The sequence below is a fragment of the Lemur catta genome, chromosome 18 (genome assembly GCF_020740605.2).
Source record: "Lemur catta isolate mLemCat1 chromosome 18, mLemCat1.pri, whole genome shotgun sequence".
In the NCBI taxonomy this organism is placed as follows: Eukaryota; Metazoa; Chordata; class Mammalia; order Primates; family Lemuridae; genus Lemur; species Lemur catta.
The window spans coordinates 6,436,682-6,461,488 of NC_059145.1; the positions used below are offsets into that span (position 1 = coordinate 6,436,682).

The following is a 24,807-nucleotide window of genomic DNA, read 5'->3' on the forward strand; positions in this document are numbered from 1 at the left end:
ACTAGGGAGGCTGGCAACAGAGATGGAGCAAAGTGGACAGATTTGGAATTATGTTCTGGAAGTAGCTTTGACATCCAACCAATTTCTTAGAATGGATGTGGGGGTAAGGGTGAAGGAAGAAAAGGAGTCAAGGATACTCTCATAGGGTTTTTTTTTTTTTTTGAGAGACGGTCTCACTCTGTTACCTGGACTACAGTGCAGTGGTGTCATCATAGCTCACAGCAACCTCAAACTCCTGGGCTTAAGTGATCCTCCTGCCTCAGCCTTCCGAGTAGCTGGGACTACAGGCACGTGCCACCACGCCCGGCTAATTTTTCTATTTTCTTTTTTGTAGAGACAGGGTCTCACTCTTGCTTAGGCTGGTCTCAAACTCCTGGCCTCAAGCAATCCTCCCGCCTTGGCCTCCCAAAGTGTTAAAATTACAGGCATGAGCCGTAGTGCTTGGCCTCTTATTAGGTTTTGAACTTGAGCAACTGAATTGAAGGAAGACAACCTTGGAGGAGAAATTAATGACTTTTCCTTTGGCTACGTTAAATGTGAGTGGTCTATCAGAAATACAGGTGGAGATAAGTTGGAGATTCAGATCTGTCAGTCAGTTGAAGCTCAAGAGGAAGGTTAGAGCTAGAGATATAAATCAGGAATCATCAGTATATCAATCATATCTAAAGCTGTTAGACTGGAAGAGAATATGTAGTGTAGACGAAGACGGAAAAAGGTCCTGGAACCGAGTCTTGGGACCCTCCAAATTTTGAAGTCAGGTAGAAGTGCAGTTGAATATAAAACAAGGTGAGTGTAGGGTAGGACTTCTGGCTGTGGCAGAGTGAGGAGATCCTCTCCCTCAAAAGCAACTACAAAACCAGACAAAACTGACAAAAACAACCACTTCAGCACTCCAGGAATTAATCAAAGGTACTCAACAATCTGAGAAGTATTTATGCTTGCAAAACTGCTGAACTTAGAGTAAGAACAGTGGGAACCTGTGGCTTTCTTATGGGGGTTGTTCTCATCCTTTCCTGCACTCATTCAGAGCAAAAGTTCTGCCAAGAAGCGGCAGGCTGAGAATCAACAGCTTCCCCATGGAAGGATGGAAATCACTTGATTTGGAGTGGCAGGCAATGTCTACATGTAGACATATTGGTGGAAGTGATGATCTCCAAGGCAGTAAGAAGGAACAGCCAAAGACACAACTAGCCTGAGGCGTGGTCATATTGAGGAAACTGTATCCCTGGCAAAGGCTGTGTGGCAGTGGAGACCTGAAAGGGCCCAAGTTAGCCACATACTCCTGGCCGACCCTGAGGCTATGCACACATGCATAAGAGATGCAAAAGAGCCCAGTGAATAGTAAAAGCCAAGGCAAACTTGAACATGGCCTGAACTTTGAATATGCTACTGCTATTTCATGAATAAATATAAGGCTTCATAAGCCACAACAATAGAAGACGGAGACTTTATTGGCTCCAGATGTTTGGAACAAGCTCTGTTGAATCACTAGCTGACCTGGTCACCAAGCAACATAGACACATGGAGACAGAAATTATAAAAAAGAACCAAATTGGGAACATTTGCTTTTAAACTCTTCAGCTACCATGTAAGCAGTGTGACTTCTCTGAGGCCACCAAACCATAAGGAAGCTCAAACTATTCCATGCATGAAGACCACATGGAGAGTCCCTGACACTACATGAAAAGAGAGATGCCTGGCCAGCCCCCAGAAGCTCTATCCATCTGCTGTTTCAGCTCCAGCTGCCATCTGACTGCAACTCATAACCTGTTCTGATGACTGTGAATCAGAACTGTCTAGTCAAACCTTTCCCAAATTCCTGATCCACAAAAACTGAGAGATTTATGAGCTTGGAGGAAGCTAAGGCCCACAGAGGGAAACAGAACTTACACAAGTCATCAGAATCCTGAGAAGATGGCCTGACTGCACATCCCTATTGGCCTGATATCCACATGCAACTTTAGTCCAACTACCAACTACCTCCCCAGGGTCGAAAAGGTATGATACAGAAAATGAGGTGCTTAGAAAATCATTGGAGAGGCTGAGGAATGGGCCTACAGAATCATCTCTAGGAATAATGCATAAATGTTGCAACAAGCAAGCTAGTCTCTGAGGTCTTCTTCACAGCTTTGCTAGAGCAAGATGCTTCACTGTCATTGAACCTCCCTCTCAACCTATGAAGCTGGAGAAGGGATGCTGGAATACTGATATAGGAAGATCTCAGAGTCCCATGAACTTTCTTGATAGCAACAACAGCCAAGAGACACAGAAATATGGTCTTCACAGCATTTCTGCCTTCCACATGTTATGAGAAGTTACGTGACTGGCAGGCTTTAATTTATATCCATACTATAGCCAATTAGAAGATGTATGGGGCAGAGGCTAACAGATGCAATCTAGAGTACGGGGTGATTTTCACAGGGTCTCTCTGTAGGGACAGAGAGAACTACTGCGAGACAGCAAGAGAATTTATAAACTAAAGAAACAAAATGGGCGTGGTGGCACCTGCCTGTAGTCTCAGCTACTCAGGAGACTGAGGCAGGAGGATCACTTGAGCCCAGGAGTTTGAGACCCATGTGGGCAACAGAGCAAGACATCATTTCTTAAATAAAATTTTACAGGAAGTAGTATCTGAAAGACAAAATGATCATGACACTTCAATCCACGTTACAGTTGTCTTTGGGTGACTTATGGTGCCTTAAGTTGCCTTATGATGACTTAGGGCCAGGACCACTAAACCACCTCCTATCTTCCAGCTAAAGGTGAACATTGCTATTCCTTGGGCCTCAATATAGCCTTAGAATCTACTATTCAGCTGTATAAAAATTCATCAATGGACTGGAGGTGATCCTTAAAGACAGATGAAACCTATTTACGACCCTGCTTATTGGGAGGCAGTGGGTTGTTTCTAGATAAAGCTATAATTAGAAAGTAGCAAATAACAAAAGATCTAGGAAAGAGGGGCTGCTTATGATCTATCCATGGGTGAGAATGGCTAGGCAGGGTAGCCTAATGGGCAGGGTAGCCTACATGACAGCCCTATTAAGTCCACTTAGCATTGGTACTTCTATTTTGTGAATCCATATTGCTGATGGTCTCAAAGAGCTCAAATTCTTATCCACTGAAAAAGGCATGAAGAAAGCAAATGTAAGGGCACTGATGATTTAGTACTAAAAAGTTTTCTATTCAGAATATGCATAAGACAGAACCAAGTAGAAATTCTGAAGTTGAAATTATAATAAATGAAACAAAAAATTCACTGGAGGAACTCAACAGTAGATTCAAAATGGCAGAAGAAAGAATCAGTGAACTTGAAGATATATGAAAAGAAATATTTAATCTGAAGAACAAAGACAAAAAAGATTGAAGAATAATGAACAGAGCTTCAAAGAGCATGGGAAAACTTCAAGCATACCAACATATGTATAAGGAGAACCTCAGAGGGATGGAGGGGAGAGAAAGGGACAGTAAAAAATATTTGAAGGAATAATGTCTGAAAATTCTCCGTATTTGGTGAAAAACATTGCTCTACACATCCCCAAATCTCAAAGAACCCAAAGTAGGATAAATAGGAAGACATCTACACCTAGACACATCACAATCAAACATTTGAAAGACAGAAAATCTTTTTAAATTTTAATTTTAATTTTTATTTTTGACTAGTCAAGCACAGTACTGAGAAGTGGGGAGAGAGTAGAACAAGGAGTTCAATGTGTAACCGACCCTGAACAATCAAGTGAGATAACTCACTACCTTCAGACCAGCCAAGACAGAAAATCTTGAAAGCAGTGAAAGAAAAACGATCATGCACAGTGGAATAATTCAGTTAATGATTTAGTTAACTTCTCATCTCAGTGAAGGCCATAGGCAGCGGAATGACATACTCAAAGTGGTGAAAAAGAACAAAACTGTAAACCAAGAACCCTGTATCACCCAAAACTATCCTTCAAACATTATGCTAAGTAAAAAAAGCCAGTCGCAAAAGGTTACACATGACACAATTCTATTTCCATGAAGTATTGTCCAGAATAGGCAAATCCATAGAGACAGGAGATAAGCAGTTGCTGGGGATGACTGTTCTTGAGTACAGGGTTTCTTTCCAGGGTGATGAAAATGTTCTGAAATTAGACAGTGGTGGTAGTTGCACAGCTCTGTGAATACAGTAAAAATCACTGAACAGCACATCTTAAACGAGTGAGTTTTGTGGTGTGTGAAATTTATATCAATAAAGCTGTTACGGCCGGGCGCAGTGGCTCACGCCTGTAATCCTAACACTCTGGGAGGCCGAGGCGGGTGGATCGCTCGAGGTCAGGAGTTCAAGACCAGCCTGAGCAAGAGTGAGACCCCGTCTCTACTAAAAATAGAAAGAAATTATCTGGCCAACTAAAAATATATATAGAAAAAATTAGCCGGGCATGGTGGCGCATGCCTGTAGTCCCAGCTACTCGGGAGGCTGAGGCAGTAGGATTGCTTAAGCCCAGGAGTTTGAGGTTGCTGTGAGCTAGGCTGACGCCACAGCACTCACTCTAGCCAGGCGAACAGAGCGAGACTCTGTCTCAAAAAATAAATAAATAAATAAATAAATAAAGCTGTTATTAAAAAATAAAACATGAGTGGTCCCAAAACAAAAAAAAATAAAAATAAATAAAATAAAACAAAGGCCGGGCGTGGTGGCTCACTCCTATAATCCTAGCACTCTGGGAGGCCAAGGCGGGAGGATTACTTGACCTCTTGCGAGACCAGCCTGCGCAAGAGCAAGAAGGTTTCTACTAAAAACAGAAAAATTAGCTGGGACTCGTGGCGCATACTTGTAGTCCCAGCTACTCGGGAGGCTGAGGCAGGAGGATCGCTTGAGCCCAGGAGTTTGAGGTTCCTGTGAGCTATGACGACGCCACTGTACTCTAGCCAGGGCGACAGAGCGAAACTGTGTCTCAAAGAAACTGAAACAAACAAACAAACAAACAAACAAAAAAACCAAAAAAACCCCCACATCTATCCTTCAAGAATGATGACAAAATATAGAAATTCTCAGAAAAAGACTAAGAGAATTTCATTGCTAGCTGGTCTGCCTTGCAAGAAATACTAAAAGCCCTTCAGGCTGAAAGTAAGTAACACCAGATGGTAATTTGAATCCAGAGGAAGAAATAAAGAATACCAGAAATGGTAAATAGGTAGGTTAATATAAAAGACTCCATAAATATATTTTTTCTTATTTCTTCCCTTAACTTCTTTAAAAGACATAATACTATATAAAGCAATAATTATAACACTGAATCATTAGGTTTATAACATTTATAGCTGTAATATATATGACAAAAATAGCACAAAGGAGGGTAAAGGAATAGAGCTATATTAGAGAAATATTTTTATAGTCTACCAGAATTAAGTTAGTATTGAAGTATACCGTGATGAGTTAAGATGCATATTGTAATCCCCAGAGTACCACTAAGAAACTAAAAAAGAAAAATATCAACATAGGAATGGTATACTAAAAATACTTAACATAAAAAGTAAAGGAAGAATAGAAGAACAAAATGTAAAGGAAATATATAGTAAAATGGAAAATGTAATTTTCATAACACTATCAATAAATAAATTAACTGTGAATAATCTAAAAAGGCAGCAACTGTAGACTGAATAAAAAAGCAAGATCTTGGGAGGCTGAGGCAGGAGGATTGCTTGAGGCCAGGAGTTCAAGACCAGCCTGGGCAACATAGAGAAATCACATCTCTTAAAAAAAAAAAAAGAATTTAAAGAAAAAAATAGACAAACTAACAAAATAGTTGGAGATTTCAATATTTCACTTTCAATAATTGATAGAACCAGTTAGAAAATCAGTAAGGGTCTAGAATAACATTATAATCAACTTTATCCAGCTGACACATACAGAACACTCTACCAACAATTGCAGAATATATACTGTTTTCTAACACACGAATGTTCTCCAGGGTAGAACATATGCCAGTCTCACTACATTTAAAAGTATGTTCGTTAAGCACAATGGAATGTAATTAGAAATCAATAGGAAGAAATCTGGGAACCCCCCAAATATTTGGAAATTGAATAAATGAATCAAAGAAGAAATCACAAGGGAAGTTAGAAATTATTTTGAACTGATTTAAATGAAAACATAACATAAAAAAATTTATGGGATGCAGCTAAAGCAGTGCTCTGTAGAAAAAACAAACTCAGTTTCTCCTATATATCTATATATATATCTATACAGATACATATAGATACTATCTATATATCCTTTTTCTTTTGAGACAGAGTCTCACTCAGTCACTCTGGCTAAAGTGCAGTGGTATCATCATAGCTCACAGCAACCTCAAACTCCTGGGCTCAAGTGATCCTCCTGTCTTAGCTTCCCTTAGTAGCTGGGACTACAGGTGTGCATCACCACACTCAGCTAATTTTTCCATTTTTAGTAGAGATGGGGTCTCGCTCTTGCTCAGGCTGGTCTTGAATTCCTGAGCTCGAGCTATCCTTTTGCCTTGACCTCCGAGAGTGCTAGGATCACAGGCATGAGCCACTGTGCCTGGCCTCTCCTATTATATTCTCACAACACAGAAGACTTCTGTGATCAAATGTCTGAGGCTCCCCGACACACACACCAAGGAAGCAATAAATTCTGCGGCGGGCAACAGCTGAGTGTCCTGTAATTGAAATCAATTGTGATACTATAAGAGATAGCATCAGATTCTACAGGTTGAGAGACTGAGCTCCACTTCTAATGCCAATCACAAGCTCCAGAGTCCACGCTGTTTTACCTGTGTTTCTGACCAGCTGGGTATAAACTGAGGTTCCCATGACCCCCCTTGCTGGATTCGATTAATTTGCTAGAGCAGCTCACAGAACTCAGGGAAACACTTACTTACATTAACCAGTTTATTATAAAGGATACAAATAAACAGGCAGATGAAGAGACACTTAGGGCGAGATATGGAAGAGTCCCGAGTACAGAAGCTTCCATCCCTGTGGAATTGGGGTGTGCCACCTTCCAAGAACATGGATGTGTTCTTGTTCACCTTCTCGGAAACCCCTAAATTCAATCCTTTAGGTTTCATTACATAGGCATGATTGATTAAATCATTGGCTATTGGTAATCACTCAACCTTCAGCCCCTCTCCCCTCCCTGGAGATGGGGGGCTGTGAGTTCCAACCCTCTAAGCATGTGGTTGGTCCCCCTGGAACCCATCTCCCAGACTGTGGTTATGTAGCGACTTTCCAAAAATCCCCTCAGTAGCTTATACTCTGGTGTGGTTGAAAGGTGCTTGTTATAAGTAACAAAAGTCTATCTTTCACCTTTATTGCTCTGGAGCAAGGACAAAACGCCAAATACAAAAAAAGTACTCTCATTGCTCTAGTCACTTAAGAAATTACAAGGATTATAGAAGCTGTGGGCCAGGAACCTTGAGGGGGAAAAATAAATACATAGATATCTCATAATATCACAAGTGCTTAAGAGGGAAGTTTATAATTTTTTCAATTTTAATTTTATTTTTTAATTTTTTGTAGAGACGGTATCTTACTATGTTGACCAGGCTGGTCTCAACCTTCTGGCCTCAAGTGATCCTACTGTGCTGGCCTCTCAAAATGCTGGGATTACAGGTGTGGGCCATTGTACCAGGCCAGAAATTTATAATTTTAAACATCTATATCAGAAAAGAATGGTCTCAAATCAGCAACATAAGCTTCTACCTTAGAAACTAGAAAAGATCAAGAAACTCACAAATCCTTAGCTAGACTAACCAAGGAAATAATTAGGGAAGACACAAATTACCAAAATCAAGAATGAAAGAGGATACATCTCTACCAACCATATAGAAATTTAAAAGATTGTAAGGTAATATTATGAAAAATTTTACGCCAACAAATCAGATAACTTAGACGAAATGAGCAAGTTTCCAGAAAGACACAAATGACCACAAGTGACTTATGAAGAAACAAAAAAATGTGAATATACTTAAAACAAGTAAAGAAACTGAATTAATAATTAAACATCTTCCCACAAAGAAAAGCCCAGGCAGCTTCACTGTTGACTTCTATAAAATATTGTAAGAAGAAATATTACTAATCCTTCACAAACGCGTTCACAAAGTAGATGAGGAGGGAACACTTCCAAACTCATTCTATGAGACTTGTATTACCTGATACTAAAGCCAGGTAAAGATATTACCAAAGAATATTTCTTTTTTTCACAGACTATTACCTCTTATGAACACAGAAACAAAAGCCTTAATGATTTAACATATGAAAATTAATTAATGTAATATATCATATTAAGAGACTGTTATTGGGCCGGGCGTGGTGGCTCATGCCTGTAATCCTAGCACTCTGGGAGGCCGAGGTGGGGGCATTGCTTTGAGCTCAGGAGTTCGAGACCAGCCTGAGCAAGAGCGAGACTCCATCTCTACTAAAAATAGAAAAAAAAATTAGCCGGGCGTGGTGGCACATGCCTGTACTCCCAGCTATTTGGGAGGTTGAGGCAGGAGGATCACTTGAGCCCAGGAGTTTGAGGTTGCTGTGAGCTAAGCTGATACCATGAACCTAGGCAACAGAGTGAGACTCTGTCTCAAAAAAGAAAAAAAAAAAAGATGCTATCTCTTTTAGTTTCCATAGGGAATCAAAACGCCTCATGACTCTGGCTTGCTTAGGTGCTCAGAACTTTCCCTGGAGGGACTCAAGATTTTCCTTTATTTCCATGCTTAGGGGCACCCAGCAGGCCTGTAGGAAGGGTCCCTGCTTTCTCTCAAGAATGAAGGGCAACCACCATATGATGAACTCACCATATGCAGAAAAAGGATCGAGAAAATTCAATACCCATTCATTATAAAAGCTTTTAACACTAGGAATAGAGGGGAAATTCCTCAACCTGGTAAAGGCACCTATGAAAATCCCAGACCTAAAATGTTTATTTAATGGTGAAAGAGTGAATCCTTTTCCCCTGAGATATGATGTTTACTCTTGCCACTTCTATTCAAAATTGCAGTGGGGCCAAGTGTGGTGGCTCATACTTATAATCCCAGCACTCTGGGAGGCCCAGGTGGGATCGCTTGAGGCCAGGAGTTCAAGACCAGCCTGGGAAATGTAGCCCTCAATTTCTATAAAAAATAGAAAAAATAGCTGGGGGTGGTGGTGCACACCTGAAGTCCTAGCTACTTGGGAGGCTGAGGCAGGAGGATCGCTTGAGTCCAGGAGTTTGAAATTGTAGGGAGCTACAATGATGCCTGCACTAGCCTAGGCAACAGAGAGAGACCTTGTGTCAAAAAAAAACAAAGAAAAACAAAATTGTAGTGCAAGTTCAGTACAGTACATTTTATTCTCTTTTGAGAATATAAACTAAAAATAAAATCCCAAGCCCCTCCCTACCAACTGAACAGATGCCCCTCTTGGCCAAGCGGACCCCAGAGAAACCTTAAAAACTGAGTTCCTGGCCATGATGGGATGGGAAGTTGGACATGTCTAGTTACACCACTTCCTTTTTGGAGTTCAGACACAACAACTGACCAGTATTAATGTTAAAATAGAGATTATAAGACTGACAAAACACACTCTTTTTGGCAATAAGATACCAAATTATAAACAAGACCTAAGGCCAAGCAAGGCAAGGATTAAGTCATGCCTGCAGCCCAACAATTTTGCTTAACTGGTCACTTTGACCAAGTATACTATAGTTTATGACTAACAGAATTACTTATCCTAACTTTTTTTTTTTTTTTTTTGAGACAGAGTCTCACTCTGTTGCCCGGGCTAGAGTGAGTGCCGTGGCGTCAGCCTAGCTCACAGCAACCTCAGACTCCTGGGCTTAAGCGATCCTACTGCCTCAGCCTCCCGAGTAGCTGGGACTACAGGCATGTGCCACCATGCCCGGCTAATTTTTGTATATATATTTTTAGTTGGCCAGATAATTTCTTTCTATTTTTAGTAGAGACGGGGGTCTCACTCTTGCTCAGGCTGGTCTCGAACTTCTGACCTCGAGCGATCCACCCACCTCGGCCTCCCAGAGTGCTAGGATTATAGGCGTGAGCCACTGCGCCCGGCCACCTTATCTTAACTTAAACATTCCTTTCTACTGACTCTAAGCTTCTCGACAAAGCTTTTTTCTTTTCTGCAACTGCAAATTAAAGAATCTCTGTATGTAGGCCAGGCGCAGTGGCTCATGCCTGTAATCCTAGCACTCTGGAGGCCAAGACAGGAGGATTGCTTGAGTTCAGGAGTTTGAGACCAGCCTGAGCAAGCGCGAGACCCTGTCTCTACCAAAAATAGAAAAAATTAGCCAGGTGACATGGTGTGCGTCTGTAGTCCCAGTCACTCGGGATAGAGTTACCATAGGACGCAGTAATTCTACTCCTAGGGATATATTCAAGAGAAATAAAACATACGTCCACACAAAAACTTGAGCATGAATGTTCATAGCAGCATTATTCACAAGAGCTCCAAATTAGAAACAATCCAAAAGTCTACAACTAATGAGTAAATAAAATGTGGTATATTATACAATGGAATTCTATTTAGCAATAAAAAGAAATTACACACTAATATACACTATGACTTGGCTGAACCTCAAAAACATGCTCAGAGAGAAAAGCCAAACTCTAAATTGTATCATTCTATTTACGTGCAATGTCCAGAAAAGGTAAGTTTATACAGACAGAAAACAGATCAGTGGTTGCCTAAGGCAGGTGTGGGAATGGGGATTTAATATAAAGGAGCAAAGGCACAGAAATGTTGGGGTGACAGAAATGTTCTAAAACTCGATTGTTGTTATGGCTACACAACTCTATAATTTTAATAAAAATCACTCAGTATGCTTACAGTGGGTGAATTTTGTGGTGTATGTTATAAGTCAATGAAGGTGATAACAGGAAAAAAGCAGTGAGTAGAATTTAGTGTTGCAGGTATCCACCTAGACCTCATATAAATATGGGAGAAGTGAGGAGAGCAGGGAAATGAACCGGGTCATAAGAGTGACATTGTACATGCATATAAACATAAGCAGACAGTTCACTTTTCAGAGCATAGTTGCTATGTTCTCTGCTTTAAGGTCCAGGGCATGTTTTCCCTGTCCTACAAGGCGAAAGATCACTTTCTTTTTGTGTACCCCCAACTCTTAGATAATCTTCTTCATTGCATCCCTTATATTATACTGGAACTGTTTGGTGTCTACTTCCTGGACTAGAGTGCAAACCCCTCCAGGGCAAGGAGAGTATCTTCCTCATCTCTGTAGCTCTGATGCCCAGCCAGTTCTAGGAACACAGCAGTCATCAGTGAATGCTTGTCAAATTAATGAAAGGAAAATTGAGGGTGCGGCAGGAAATTTTGCGCGAAACAAGTTTGAAAGTAGGAGAGAGATAGGAGCCCAGAAATAGTATACATATTAATTTAGGAGTCAGGCTAGACTTGTTTTTATTTTTATTTATTTTTTTAGACAGAGTCTTCCTCTGTCACCTGGGCTAGAGTGTCGTGGTGTCAGCCTAGCTCACAGCAACCTCAAACTCCTGGGGTCAAGCAATCCTCCTGCTTCAGCCTCCCAAGGACCTGGGACTACAGGCACATGCCAGCATGCCCAGATAATTTTTTCTATTTTTAGTAGAGATGGGTCTCACTCTTGCTCAAGGTGGTCTCGAACTCCTGACCTCAAGCAAGACTGCTGCGGCCTCCCAGAGTGCTACAATTACAGGCATGAGCCACCGTGCCAGGCCTAGACTTGTTTTTAAACTGGATAAATATACGAGGATATACATCTGTGTAACACCCCAAATTTAAACATATCCTCCTTGGATATGGTAGAAAATTCAATTTTATCCAGGACAATCAGTTTGCAAACAACTTATTAAACTTCCCAAGATAGTCTGTTCAGCAAGTAAACGACCACTAGAGAAATCTGATTTTCTTGCAGATACCTGACAGGATTAGCACAAAAGCCCAGATACAGTTCTCGTACATATGGGTTAGTGTTGAGTAGCCAGCTCTGTAAAGGACTGTGAAGGGGGTCACACAAGCAGTTCAGATGAGCTCTTTCCATTCTTCCCTTTTCTAGCTCCCGTCTTACCCAGTCTCAGGTCAAATGCAGAGCAAGCTGGGAAGCTTCAGCTCAGAAGTGACCCCTGACGTGGCCCTGCGCACACTGTTCGCCACAACTTCGGGTCAAGTGTGGGATACAAAAACCTGGAGCCAAAGCATAGAGGGGTGGGAAACCTGCCGCCTTGGAGCTACACGTGGCCTTCTGGATCCTTGAGTGCAGCCTTTTGACTGAATCCAAACTTCACAGAACATTTGTGAATTTGATCGAGGGGCCATACTGGGGCATCTGGAAGGCCACATGTGGCCTTGAGGCTGCAGGTTCCCCACCCCGCCAGCCAGTTTCTCAGTTCCTGGCCCGCACCTCAGAACAGGGACCCAACAAGTAGAGGCCAGACAGCTAGAAATAGGGGTAAACCAGGACTCGTTCACAAGGGGTAAGAAGGCCTTCTAGAGTTCTCGGAAGCGTGGGGCTTAAAAGAAGGGAGGCAAGAGACACGGGGTCGGGGTGCCGGTCGGGAGGGGAAATCTGGAGACTGGGAGAAATTGTGAGGGCTACTTGGCTCGGCTACCGGTTTGGCAAAGACCCTGTGGGTCTCTGAAAGAACGCGAATAGGGATTACAGTCCTCGAGTTTGGGAAAACCTGAGGTCTGTTACATGAAGACGGGGACAAAAGCACGCTGGACCTGAGTGTGAGCGGCCCTTGACCCTTTGCGCGCAGGGGGCCTGATTCTTGGTGTGCCCGGGCCCTGAAGCGGAGCACGACTCCGGGAGTCCCGGAGCGCGTCATGCAAGGAGGCGGGCCAGGGGGTGTGACCGTAGGCCCGGGGGCCGGTCCACGAGCCAGGACGGCGCTTCCGCCGCTCCCCGCGAGCCGAGCAGGTGGGCTAGGGGCTTCCGGCCTCTGAAGCCTCCGGACTCACCTTCCTCCCTCCCCACCGGCTGGGCACCAGACACGGCTTCCCACAGGCTGCGCGCCCTCTCGCGGTCGAAGCGCACCCCGTCCGGCTCCCGGCCCTCCCGCTCCTCCGAGCTGTTGTTAGGCCCGGCCCCTGGATCGTCCACGGTCTCCACCGTACCCAACGCGGAATGCTCCATCTTCCCCGCAAGCCCTAACCGGTCAAAAGCCGCTCTTTCCCCTTGGTATCGCGAGATGTTGGTGGAGGGCGGTGCGGAGGGGGTAGTTGGCCTGACTAACAAATCTCGCGAGGTTTGAAGGCTGCATCCCGCGTTGTGGTGCAGGCCCTGGGGCTTAATTTTTCTTTGCTAGCTCTGGGACTTCAGAGGTCGTGCTGAGGATTCGAAAACAGGTCGCTGAATCCTCAGCAGTCCCAAGCAGTCCCAAGCAGCCCCTGCCCTCCAGGATGGGCTTGTGCAATTCTTGGCTAAGGGTTCATCTTGCTCACGGTCAGACTTGGACACTTCTCTTTTCTTTCCAGTAAAGGTTCTGTTATGTGGGACTATTTTCCCCATTTCATTGGTAGAGACACTGAGACCCAGAACCCAGAAATGGTTTATTCAAGAGTTCGCTACTAGTGAGTGGTAGAGCTGGGTTCCATATTACTGCTAATAATAGATACCATTTGTTGAGGTCCCGGCTCAGACCTTCCTCTTAATTGCAGACCTATGCATCCTGTTGTCTACTCGACAGTTTTCCTTGGATATCTAATAGGCTTCTTCAAAGTAACTGTCAACCCCTCAATTCTATCTTCCAACCCTAGACCTGCTCCTCCCCAAGTCTTTGGAAGCCACCACCTCATACCTAGGTTATTGTAGTAGCATCCTCCCTAGTCCCTTCCCTTGCCCTGCAGATGTTCCCAGCACAAAAGTCCCAGGGATCTACAAGTCAGATCGTGATGACACTCCAGTTCTCAAATCTTCCAGCTGCATCTCGTCTCAATTTTAGTAGAAGCAAAGGCCCTGAGGCAGGAGTGAGCTTGGTGTGTTGGAGGAACAGGAAAAAGGACAGTATGGCTGGAGCCCATGAACAAGGGGGAAAGTGGTGTCAGACGGGGGCCAAGAGAAACAGATTATTCTTGCCTGAGATCACACAGCTTATCAGTGTAATTTACTCATTTATACCACAAATATTGATCACCAGCTCTATGTTAGGCCTCAGGCTCCAAAGCTTCCAGTACAATAGGTGACTGATGTTTGGGTAGTCCTTTACAGTTTACAAAGCATCTTTTTTTTTTTTTTTTTTTGAGACAGTTTCACTCTGTTGCTTGGGCCAAAGTGCCATGGCAACAGCCTAGCTCACAGCAACCTCAAACTCCTAGGCTCAAGCAATCCTCCTACCTCAACCTCCTGAGTAGATGGGACTACAGGCATGCGCCACAATGTCCAGATAATTTTTTTGGCTGAGTAGTACTTTATGGTATACCACATTTTGTTAATCCACTCATGTATTGATGGGTACTTGGGTTGTTTCCACATCTTTGCAATTGGGAATTATGCTGCTATAATTCAGATACAGATGTCATTTTTATAGAATGTCTTTTTTTCCTTTGGGTAGATGCCCAGTAATAGGATTGCTGAATCAAATGGTAGTTCTACTTTTAGTTCTTTGAGGTATCTCCATACTACTTTCCATAGAGGTTATACTAGTTAGCAGTCCCAGCAATGTCTGAGTGTTCCTATCTCTCTGCATTCTTCCTTTTTTTGAAACAATCCAAAATATACAGAAAAGTTGTAACACAGTATAAAGAACGTTTGTCTTCCTTTCTTTCTTTCTTTTTTTTTTTTTTTTTGAGACAGAGTCTCACTCTCTTGCCTGGGCTAGAGTGCCATGGCATCAGCCTAGCTCACAGCAACCTCAAACTCCTGGGCTCAAGCGATCCTTCTGCCTCAGCCTCCCAAGCAGCTGGGACTACAGGCATGCACCACCATGCCCGGCTAATTTTTATATATATTTTTAGTTGTCCAGTTAATTTCTTTCTATTTTTAGTAGAGACGGGGTCTCACTCTTGCTCAGGCTGGTCTCGAACTCCTGACCTCGAGCTATCCTCCCGCCTCAGCCTCCCAGAGTGTCTTCCTTTTGTTAGAGCCGGTTCCCCTCGGCCCCGGGAACAGAAAGACAGAGTCACTGAGGCTGCAAAGGCAAAGGAGTTTTATTTTATTGACTAGCTCGAGCTAGGGTCCAAGTCCCAGAGCACCAACGCAGTGGTCTCTTTATGAACCAGGACCCCGCCCTGGGGTAAAAACAAAGCTTTTATACTTTTTTTTTGCTGGAGTCTGTTGCTAGTTATTTCCGATAAGAGACTCTTTCCCAAGAGATTCCCTCCCAGGAGATTCTCTCCCCAAGGACATTCGCCCTGCACAGCCGGCCTCCCTATCAGGAAGCCACCTGCGGTGCATTTGTTTTGTTTTTTTTTTTAACTGCATTTGAGCATGGTTTTAGCTCTTTATCGTAACCAAGCAATAAGCAAGCAAGCTTTGTGTACAGAAGCGGAATTTGGCTGTTAGCTAAGAGCAAAAAACAAGTCACCATCAAACAAACTAAAATATTGTTTTAGTCCTACTCTACACTTTCTGGAATGATTGAGAGTAGTTACTGACTTAATATCCCATCATCCTCAAAACTTTAGTGGGTATTTCATACAAAAAAGGGATATTCTCCTAAATAATCAAAGTACAACCATCAGATCAGGATATTAGTAATACAAATTTTGTCAGATGTCTCCATAATAGCAAAAGGATCCAGTGTGTAAATATGTGTTGTTTTTAGCTGTCATGTCTCTTTAGTTTCCTTCCTTCAGAAATATTTTCTCAGATTTTCCTTATTTTTCATGAACCTGACACTTTTGAAGATTATAGGCTAATTATTTTGTAGAGTGTCCTTCAGATTGTTTGGCATTTCCTCAGATTATGCATCCTTGGTAGAAATATTAGAGAAGTAATAGTCTTCTCATTGTGTCCTATCAAGTAGTATACAACCTCAATATGTCACATTGCTGATGATATTTACTTTGACTGCCTGATTAAGGTTGTGTCACCCAGGCCTAGCAACTACACAATTACTCTTTTAATTTATAATCAATAAGTGTATTAATTGTATTGAATAAGTATATTATGGGGAATTACTTTGGAGCCATGTAAATAAATATCTGATTTCTCAATAAACTTTCCTCCATTTATTCATCTGTATACATATGGGTTCATGGTTTCCTATTTTATTCACAATTTTTTTTTTTTTGAGACAGGATCTTCCTCTGTCTCCCAGGCTAGAGTGCAGTGGCCTCATCATATTTAATAGCTCACTGCAACCTCGAACTCCTGGGTTCAAGTGATGCTCCTGTCTCAGCCTCCTGAGTAGCTGAGACTTCAGGTGCACACTACCACGCCTGGCTAATTTTTCTTTTTCTTTTTTTTTTTTTTTTTTTGAGACAGAGTCTCACTTTGTTGCCCGGGCTAGAGTGAGTGCCGTGGCATCAGCCTAGCTCACAGCAACCTCAGACTCCTGGGCTTAAGCGATCCTACTGCCTCAGCCTCCCGAGTAGCTGGGACTACAGGCATGAGCCACCATGCCCGGCTAATTTTTTTGTATATATATTTTTAGTTGGCCAGATAATTTCTTTCTATTTTTAGTAGAGACGGGGGTCTCACTCTTGCTCAGGCTGGTCTCGAACTCCTGACCTCGAGCAATCCACCCGCCTCGGCCTCCCAGAGCTAGGATTACAGGCGTGAGCCACCGCGCCCGGCCATAATTTTTCTATTTTTATTTTATTTTATTGTAGAGATGGGGTCTTGCTCTTGCTCAGGCTGGTCTCAAACTTCTGGCCTCTAGTGATTCTCCCACCTCAGCTTCCCAAAGTGCTAGGATTACAGGCGTGAGCCACTGTGTCCTGCCTTCAGGAGGCTTTAATTAGTTACTATCAGTATTTATTTTGATGCTTAACTTGTCCAAGATTTGGCCAGTGGGAGTCCCTTTGAGCTGACTCTTTTGTCCTTTTGACAGGTTCCTCATCATTCCTGTATATTTCCTTGCTTTTTGGCATGCCAAGGTGCTCCAATCCTGTACTAAACCACTTCTCCAAAGAATCCTGGATCATTTTAGTGGAGAATGGTATTTAGAAGCCACAGTCTGGGGACTAGGTGTGCTCATTATCATTGGTGTATTGCTGCTCCTTGACCCTGTCAGTGGACAGAGGTAAAGCACCATTATACCCCATGCTAGATCACTTCTTCTTACTCTAATTGGGCTCTAACAGTCCAAAATGGGCTACTCCTCCTTGGGAGAACCTTCCTTACCCCAATCAGGCTTTGTCTTCTCGGTCTGGAATGGCCCTCTGTAGACAACCTCCTCATCCTGCTCAAGCTCTAATATTCCACACCAGGCTGCCACTCTTCAAGGATATCTGCATCACCCTGCTTAGATTATGTTACTCTGTGATGGGGTGCTGCTCTGCTGGGATGTTCTTTTTACCCCACTTGGGTTCTACTCCCCACACTTGGCAACTCTCTGATAGTGGATGCTCTCCTTATTCTTTTTGTTCCAACATTCCATTCTGGGCCACTGTAGCTCTTCCCATCCCAGGTGCAGATGCCTATCTTGTTTTGCATCTCCTAATTGCTTTGGGCCTGAATTGTTCAGGAAGGGGAGGGGGAAAGCAGGTGGTATGGGAGAGGGCAAAGAGAGACAGAATTATTATTCTTTTTGAGCGTCAAATTTTCACAACTCTGGCCACTGATTGATCTTTCATTCTAGTGTTTTATTTTGTTTTGTTTTTGCTTTTATCTTTTTGATATCACCCCACAAATCTTTGAAGCTTTGAAGCTTTGACAGCTTCAAAGATTTGTGGGTGTTTTCTGGCACAAATAAGATGGTCCAGACTCATCTTGTAATTGCCATGAACCAGACCTTGATTCAGCCATTTCTCTGAGGAGACCTGTGCTGTTCTGTTCATTGTTAATCAGGAACAATATTAGACACCACAATCTGGGTGATAGAAAACCATATGTTAGTAAGGAGACATTGCTTCTAGTCCATTTTGGTAGAGAGAATTCAAACATACACATTACAAATAATTATTTCATATTAGTATTTACTATTCAGTTTTTTTTTTTTTTTGAGACAGAGTCTCACTCTGTTGCCTGGACTAGAGTGCTGTAGCATCAGCTTAGCTCACAGCAACCTCAAACTCCTGGGCTCAAGCGATCCTCCTGCCTCAGCCTCCCGAGTAGCTGGGACTACAGGCATGCGCCACCACGCCGGGCTAACTTTTTCTTTATATATTTTTAGTTGTCCAGCTAATTTCTTTCTATATTTTTTTTTAGTAGAGATAGGGTCTTGCTCTTGCTCAGGCTGGTCTCGAACTCCTGAGCTCAAGCTATCCTCCCTCCTTGGCCTCCCAGAGTGCTAGGATTACAGGCGTGAGCCACCGCACCCGGCCACTGCAATCTTGAATGCCTGGCCTCAAGGGATCCTCCTGTCTTGGCCTCCTGAGTAGCTGGGACTACAGGTGCACACCATCACACCTAATTTTTAAAAAATTTAAACCTAATTAAAAATTTTTTTTGTAGAGATGGCGTCTCACTATGTTGCCCACGCTGGTCTTGAACTTCTGGGCTCAGGGAATCCTCCTGCCTTTTCCTCCCAAAGTACTGGGATTATAGGCATGAGCCACCACGCCCAGGTCATATTTTATTCTTACCACTCAGCATAGTGCCTGACTGAGTAAGCGCAAATATTTGTTGAGTAAATGAATGAAGGAACTGGAATGTAACCACTGAAATATAAGCACTAGGAAGGTAAGGGAATTTTGACTCTTTTGTTTCATGTATTCCAAGCATCTGAAACAATACCTGGCTCACAGTAGGCACTCAATAAATATTAGTGGGTAGATGAAGATGGATAAACACTGGTTTTTGGCTCCAGGCTTCTACTTACCTTTTAGCTCTCAGCTTAAATGTATTTCCTCGGGGAAGCCTTACCTAATAGCCTCTGACGAAATTCTCTGGTTATATTTCATAGTTTTCTGTACTTTACCTTCATGGCCATTCAACATGCTTGTAATTATTTGTATATTATTTTTTCTTTCCTACTAGACTGACAGTGTCTGGATCTGTCTTGTTTACTGTATCCTCAGTACCTTGTATTAGAACACATAGTTGGCCCTCACTTATTATTCACTGCCTGAAGAAGCAACCAGATGTCTTACAATGGAGGTTCAAAGTTCTGTTAGAGGAGGAGATGTTGGTTCTAAGCTTTGGAGGATCAGTAAGAATTCTCTGTGTGGAGAAGGACAGAAACAGTTCTAGACAATGATAAAACTCTATGTAACGCCCCATAATAAGCTGAAATAAAAAATAAATAAATAAAATTTTCCACTGTAAAAAAAAAAATCAAAACTCTTTGTAACGGATGGCAGTATGTCAGGACATGTGATGCTAAGGAATTGCAGCAGGAGCCTAGTCTGGGGAGGGTAAGGAGCTAAACCTGGAAAGTTAGGTTGAACATACACACCTTGGGAGAGCTGTGTTTATTCAGTGGGCAGTGGTGAGCTATGAAAGGATTTTATGCAGAAAAGGTTAGTATTTTACAAAAATAGCTCTGGTGGTGGTGTACAAGCTGTTGTAGTAATCCAGGTATGACGTCGTAGGGGCCTGAACCAAGGCAAAGGCAAAGAAGAGGGTAGTTCCAAGTCTTTCTGAAGTCAGTTTTGAAGTCAGTAGGACTCCATGACCCATTGAATCCGGGGAGGGAGAGGGGCTTTGTGGTGACAGTCAAGGAGGCTTACAGCTTGGGGGAAAGAGTGGATGGTAATGTCATTAACAGAGATACGGAATATATTATGCATACAGATTTTAAAGAGAAGATAATGAATTTGGTTTTGAATGTGTGGGGTTTTAGCTTTCTGTGAGACAAGTAGATGAAAAGCCAGATAGGCAATTCACATCTGAGGCTAGGAACGAGGGCAGGAGACACAGATTTGGATGTCAGTCACCAGAATATAGAAAATCTCTGTAACTAGGCTAGTCAGATGGGGCACTGGCACCGGGAGTCTGGGAGTCCCACTGTGACCAGCTAGATTGAACCCTCAGTCATTTCCTGATGTTTTGGAAAATAGTGTGATTAGCTGCAGGAAGTTGGAGGACATGAATGAAGTCAGTTGTCTGTTTGCTGCTTTTGTCTCTTGGGCTTTTGGGTTGCCAGGTAATACCATACAAAAAAAGATAGAATGTTGATAATTTTAGAAAACAGGTGATGTAAGTGTTTAGTTACAAAAAGTATTTTGTCTATTACACAAAATTCTTGAAACTTCCTTATCTTTGTAAGGGGAAGATATATTTTTTTAATCAGGTCTCTTTCAGTTGCAGGTGACAGAAACCTAACTTGAAATAGCTTAAGCAAAAAAAGGAAATTTATTGGTTCATGTAACTGAACTACAGGAAGGGCAAGAGTAGTTGGAATAATGGTCCCCCAAAGATGTCCACATCCTAATACTCAGAACCTGTGAATAGTACCTCATATAGCAAAAGATACTTTGTATATGTGATTAAGTTAAGGACTTTTTTCCTGAGATGACACGAAACACTCAAGTTAGTGTTCCCAAAAAACGTTAGGAAAACTTTGACACATTCTAGTATTTATCAATAGGAAATTATTCCATAACAAAACTGTTTGATTTTTGTTCCATGTGACATGAGGTACATGTTAAAGTTACACCAAAGTTTTATCTTTTTATTCTGGCTCCATTGAACATCTGCCTCATCTCTCACTTGCTGCTCACCAACGTCTCTACTGGATGCTTCATTAACACAAGCCATCAGTTACAAAAAAGAAAACTAGGGTTCCATCTTACATAGACTGTCAGCTCCACTTGTAGGCCCCCAAAGAAAGCAGAGTCTTGCTGGGGAGGGATGTGTGCTTTCTTGTCTATCCTCAGGCAATGCCAGATTACTTTATGGCACAAAAACCCCTGGAGTAAGGCTGAGGAAGTTAAGGATTTTGAGATGGAGAGATTATCCTGGATTATGTGTGTGGGCTGGATGTAATTACAGCAGTCTTTATAAGAAGGATGTGGGAGGAGTCAGTCAGAAAGAGAAGGCAATGTAATGATGGAAGCAGAAATTGGATTATTCAACTTTGAAGCTGGAGGAAGGGGCCGCAAGCCAAGGAATGAAGGTAGCCACAAGAAGATGAGAAAGATGAGGAAATGGATTTTCTTCTCAGAGCCTCCAGAACAAGCAGCTCTGCCACCACCTTAACTTTAACCCAGTGAAACAGATTTCACACTTTTGACCTCCTGAACTGTAAGAGAATAAATCTGTGTTTTGTTTTGGTTTTTTTTTTGAGACAGAGTCTCGCTCTGTTACCCGGACTAGAGTGAGTGCCGTGGCTTCAGCCTAGCTCACAGCAACCTCAAACTCCTGGGCTCAAGCAATCCTTCTGCCTCAGCCTCCCGAGTAGCTGGGACTACAGGCATGTGCCACCATGCCTGGCTAATTTTTTCTATATATATTTTTAGTTGGCCAGATAATTTCTTTCTATTTTTAGTAGAGACGGGGGTCTCACTCTTGCTCAGGCTGGTCTTGAACTCCTGACCTCGAGCGATCCACCCGCCTCGGCCTCCCAGAGTGCTAGGATTACAGGCGTGAGTCACCGCGCCCGGCCTTTCTGTGTTGTTTTCAACCACTAAATTTGAGGAAATTTGTTGCAGTAGCCATAGGAAACTAATACATTGCCTCTCCTGGTTTTGGCTTTCTTTAGAGACAGTGTCTCCTGGACTGAAATGATCCTCCTGCCTCAGCCTCCTGAGTAGCTGGGATTACAGGCTCATGCCACCACACCTGGCTTATTCATTTTTTTTTTTTTTTGAGGCAGAGTGCCCCTCTGTCACTCTGGCTAGAGTGCCGTGGCATCAGCCTAGCTCACAGCAACCTGAAACTCCTGGGCTCAAGCAATCCTCCTGCCTCAGCCTCCCGAGTAGCTGGGACTACAGGCATGCGCCACCATGCCTGGCTAATATTTTTCTGTACATTTTTAGTTGTCCAGCTAATTTCTTTCTATTTTTTAGTAGAGATGGCGTCTCGCTCTTGCTCAGGGTGGTTTTGAACTCCTGAGCTCAAACGATCCACCCGCCTCGGCCTCCCAGAGTGCTAGGATTACAGGTATGAGCCACTGCACCTGGCCGCTTATTCATTTTTAATTACACAGTAGTGGTTCTAAAAATAAAATCAGAACATTATGGATATATTAAGTTTCCCTTTGTCCACTCCCAATTTTGAACCTCTAGCTCCCTTTTTAAAAATATCTTCTATTTTGTGCTTATTATGTATCCCCGAACCCTCCCAGGCCTATGGAAATGCTTTTACATGTATCTATTACCTTCAAAAACATAGGGTATTATTTGTGTAAGATTGTATATGCTGACATAAGTATATCATTCATTCTTCTTCTTTTTTTAGAGACAAGGTCTTGCTCTGTTACCCAGGCTGGAGTGCACTGGGTCATCATAGCTCACTGCAGCCTCAAACTCCAGGGCTCAAGCCATCCTCCCACCTTATCCTTCCTAGTAGGTAGGACTAAAGTGTCATGCCACCATACCTGGCCAATTTTTAAATTTTTGTGTAGAGACAGGGTCTCACTATGTTGCTCAGGCTGGTCTGGAACTTCTGACCTCAAGTGATCCTTCCAACTGGGCCTCCCAGGTTTTTCTTTTCTTTTTCTTTCTTGCTTTTTTTTTTTTTTTTTTAAGAAATCATAACATCTATCTGAAGTCCTGTTTGCCCCACTCCCTTTTCCCCTACCTCCTCTCTCTTGCCCCCTTATCATTACCATGGTGTGTATCCATCTATCTAGTCCATTTTATGTACTTTTAGACACATATATTTTCTATAAACAGTACTGTTCTATGTACTTTTAAATTTAAATCATTTTACAATATATATTTGGCATGTTGCTATTTCAATAATTCATGAGCTAACAAATGTTGATGCACATAGGACTCCTTTATCATTTTATTTGTTGTAGTATTGTGTTGTATTAATAGAAACATTTTATGTTTTATCCATCCAGGTCTTATTGGATATTTCTTCTGTTTATATTTTTCGCAAGGAAGCAGGCTTCCTTGAATAAGTCCTGTGCACACCTGTAGGAGTTTCTTTCTGTATTTTTCTGGAGGTGAAATTACTAGGTCATAAAATACACATTTTAAATTTTACCACATCGAATTGTCCTCAAAAGAGGCTGTTCTATTTTCACACTTCCTCCGGCCATCTCTGAGTTTAGGATTCTGCTGCCTCTCCTCGGTTTCCCTCAAAGTGCTAGCGAATGACACGACCCGGCCGCCAGGACCCGCCTGGCGCACTTGGTACGTCCCGGCAGCGCCCCCCGCAGGGCGGATTGGTTCCGCCCTGGCGCCGCGTCTGCGCCCTTCCGGAGGCGGCTGCGCACTGTGCCTCGCGGTCGCCCGCCCGTTCCCGACTACTGACGCTCGGCAGCCGCTCGCGACCCCAGGGCCTCGGAGGAGGGCCTCGGCAGGGCGGCACGCGCCGGCGGGTGAGTACCTGCCGCCGCCGCACCCCGCCTGCGCAGCCTCTCCCCGCCTTGTCCCTCCCTCAGCGGGGCCGCGGCCCGCTCCTCACCCAGAGGCTCACCTCCCGGCGCCGATGTAGGCCTCTCCGGACGCCGGACTGGGCTCCTCGGGACGCCGGGGTGGGCTTTCCCGGACGCCGGGGTGGGCCCCACTGCACGCCGAGGTGGGATTTCCCGCCGCCGAGGTGGGCTTTCCCGGACGCCGGGGTGGGCTTTCCCGGACGCCGGGGTGGGCTCCGCGGGACGTCAGGTGGGCTTTCGCCTTCGGTTGCCTGGCTCGCCGCCCTCACACCTTCAGGGCGGCCCGTATTCTCTCCGGCGTCCTCGTCGCCGCTGCTGGCTCCCTGCGGGCTGTGGTCTAGTCTTCCTCACGCTGTGCTTTGCTGGAGGAGGCTCGGTCCGCCACCTCCCCGGCGGGCGCCCCAACCCGGACCCCTCCCACAGGAAGGACGACTGGGCCCCTCGGCCCACCAGCTTACTATTTTGTTGGGGGTGATCCTTGCTTTCACTAATCTTTGCCCAGAAAAAAAGATTTTTCTTGGAAATCCTTGTCATCATATCCCACTTTACCTTCCAACAGGGCTGCTGTGTTTCTCCTGTGTCCTGTAATTGGCAGTGTTTCAAGCCTTTTATACATACGCATTTATTTAATCCTCACGACGGGCTCAGGAGGAGATAGGTACCATTATCCTTTGTTTGCGGATGAGGCAACTGAGAATCGAGGGCCCACATCTTATCAGTGGTGGAGCTGGATTTGAATCCAGGCGGTCTGACTCCAGTATTCTTTAATTTAGTCACTATATCATGCTGAGATATATAAGTAACACCCCTCCAAAAGTGAAAAGTTTTCCTGTCTTTATAGTCTTTGTTTTCCTGTCAAACGAGGCAGTGCCTTGTAGTTGAATCAAAGAAAGTGTGTTTTTGGAATCAGATGCATTGAGCATCAATTTTCAGCATGGTCATTTACCAATATAACTGTTTGACTAAGTTTCCTCTTGTGTATATACCCCATGGAGTTATTACGAAGAATAACCTTCATAATGTGTGCAAGGTACCTAGAATAGTGTTCAAGCACTCAATGAATGATAACTGTATTTATATTACTCAAAGTGTGTTTGGATTCTGTTGTTACACACTTGTCCTAAACTGTGGCTGAGTAAAGTATCAACGGTGTGTGTAGGTATGCATTTACCATTTTTTCAATTACAAAAGCAAGTTCATTTTAATCAGTTGATAAGGAAAG

The 24,807-nt window shown here is 43.4% G+C and overlaps 2 protein-coding genes and 1 non-coding gene across 12 annotated transcripts in view; 1 reads left to right on the forward strand and 2 right to left on the reverse strand.

Annotated features, from left to right (window-relative positions):
- The window catches only part of ZNF346 (zinc finger protein 346), a 46,691-nt gene extending 33,502 nt beyond the window's left edge, over positions 1 to 13,189 (reverse strand). For 3 of the 9 annotated variants that reach the window (XM_045530615.1, XM_045530610.1, XM_045530608.1), the window contains exon 1: positions 12,949 to 13,183. In XM_045530615.1, the coding sequence (XP_045386571.1) occupies positions 12,949 to 13,123 (175 nt within the window). In that variant the 5' untranslated portion in view covers positions 13,124 to 13,183. Of the gene's footprint in view, positions 1 to 12,611; positions 12,676 to 12,944 lie in introns of all 9 variants that reach the window. The other 6 variants (XM_045530614.1, XM_045530607.1, XM_045530609.1 and 3 more) reach the window with 6 other exon arrangements.
- A 7,644-nt stretch (positions 13,190 to 20,833) lies between these two features.
- Positions 20,834 to 20,966, reverse strand: LOC123623698. Its single transcript, XR_006729986.1, has one exon. It is a non-coding gene; the product is annotated as a small nucleolar RNA SNORA49 (small nucleolar RNA).
- Positions 20,967 to 23,399: 2,433 nt separating this feature from the next.
- Positions 23,400 to 24,807, forward strand: part of UIMC1 (ubiquitin interaction motif containing 1) — a 93,736-nt gene continuing 92,328 nt past the window's right edge. The window contains exon 1 of one of the 2 annotated variants that reach the window (XM_045530617.1): positions 23,400 to 23,528. The gene's annotated coding sequence lies outside the window, so the exon portion shown is untranslated. Of the gene's footprint in view, positions 23,529 to 23,626; positions 23,729 to 24,807 lie in introns of those variants that run through there. The other variant, XM_045530618.1, reaches the window with a different exon arrangement.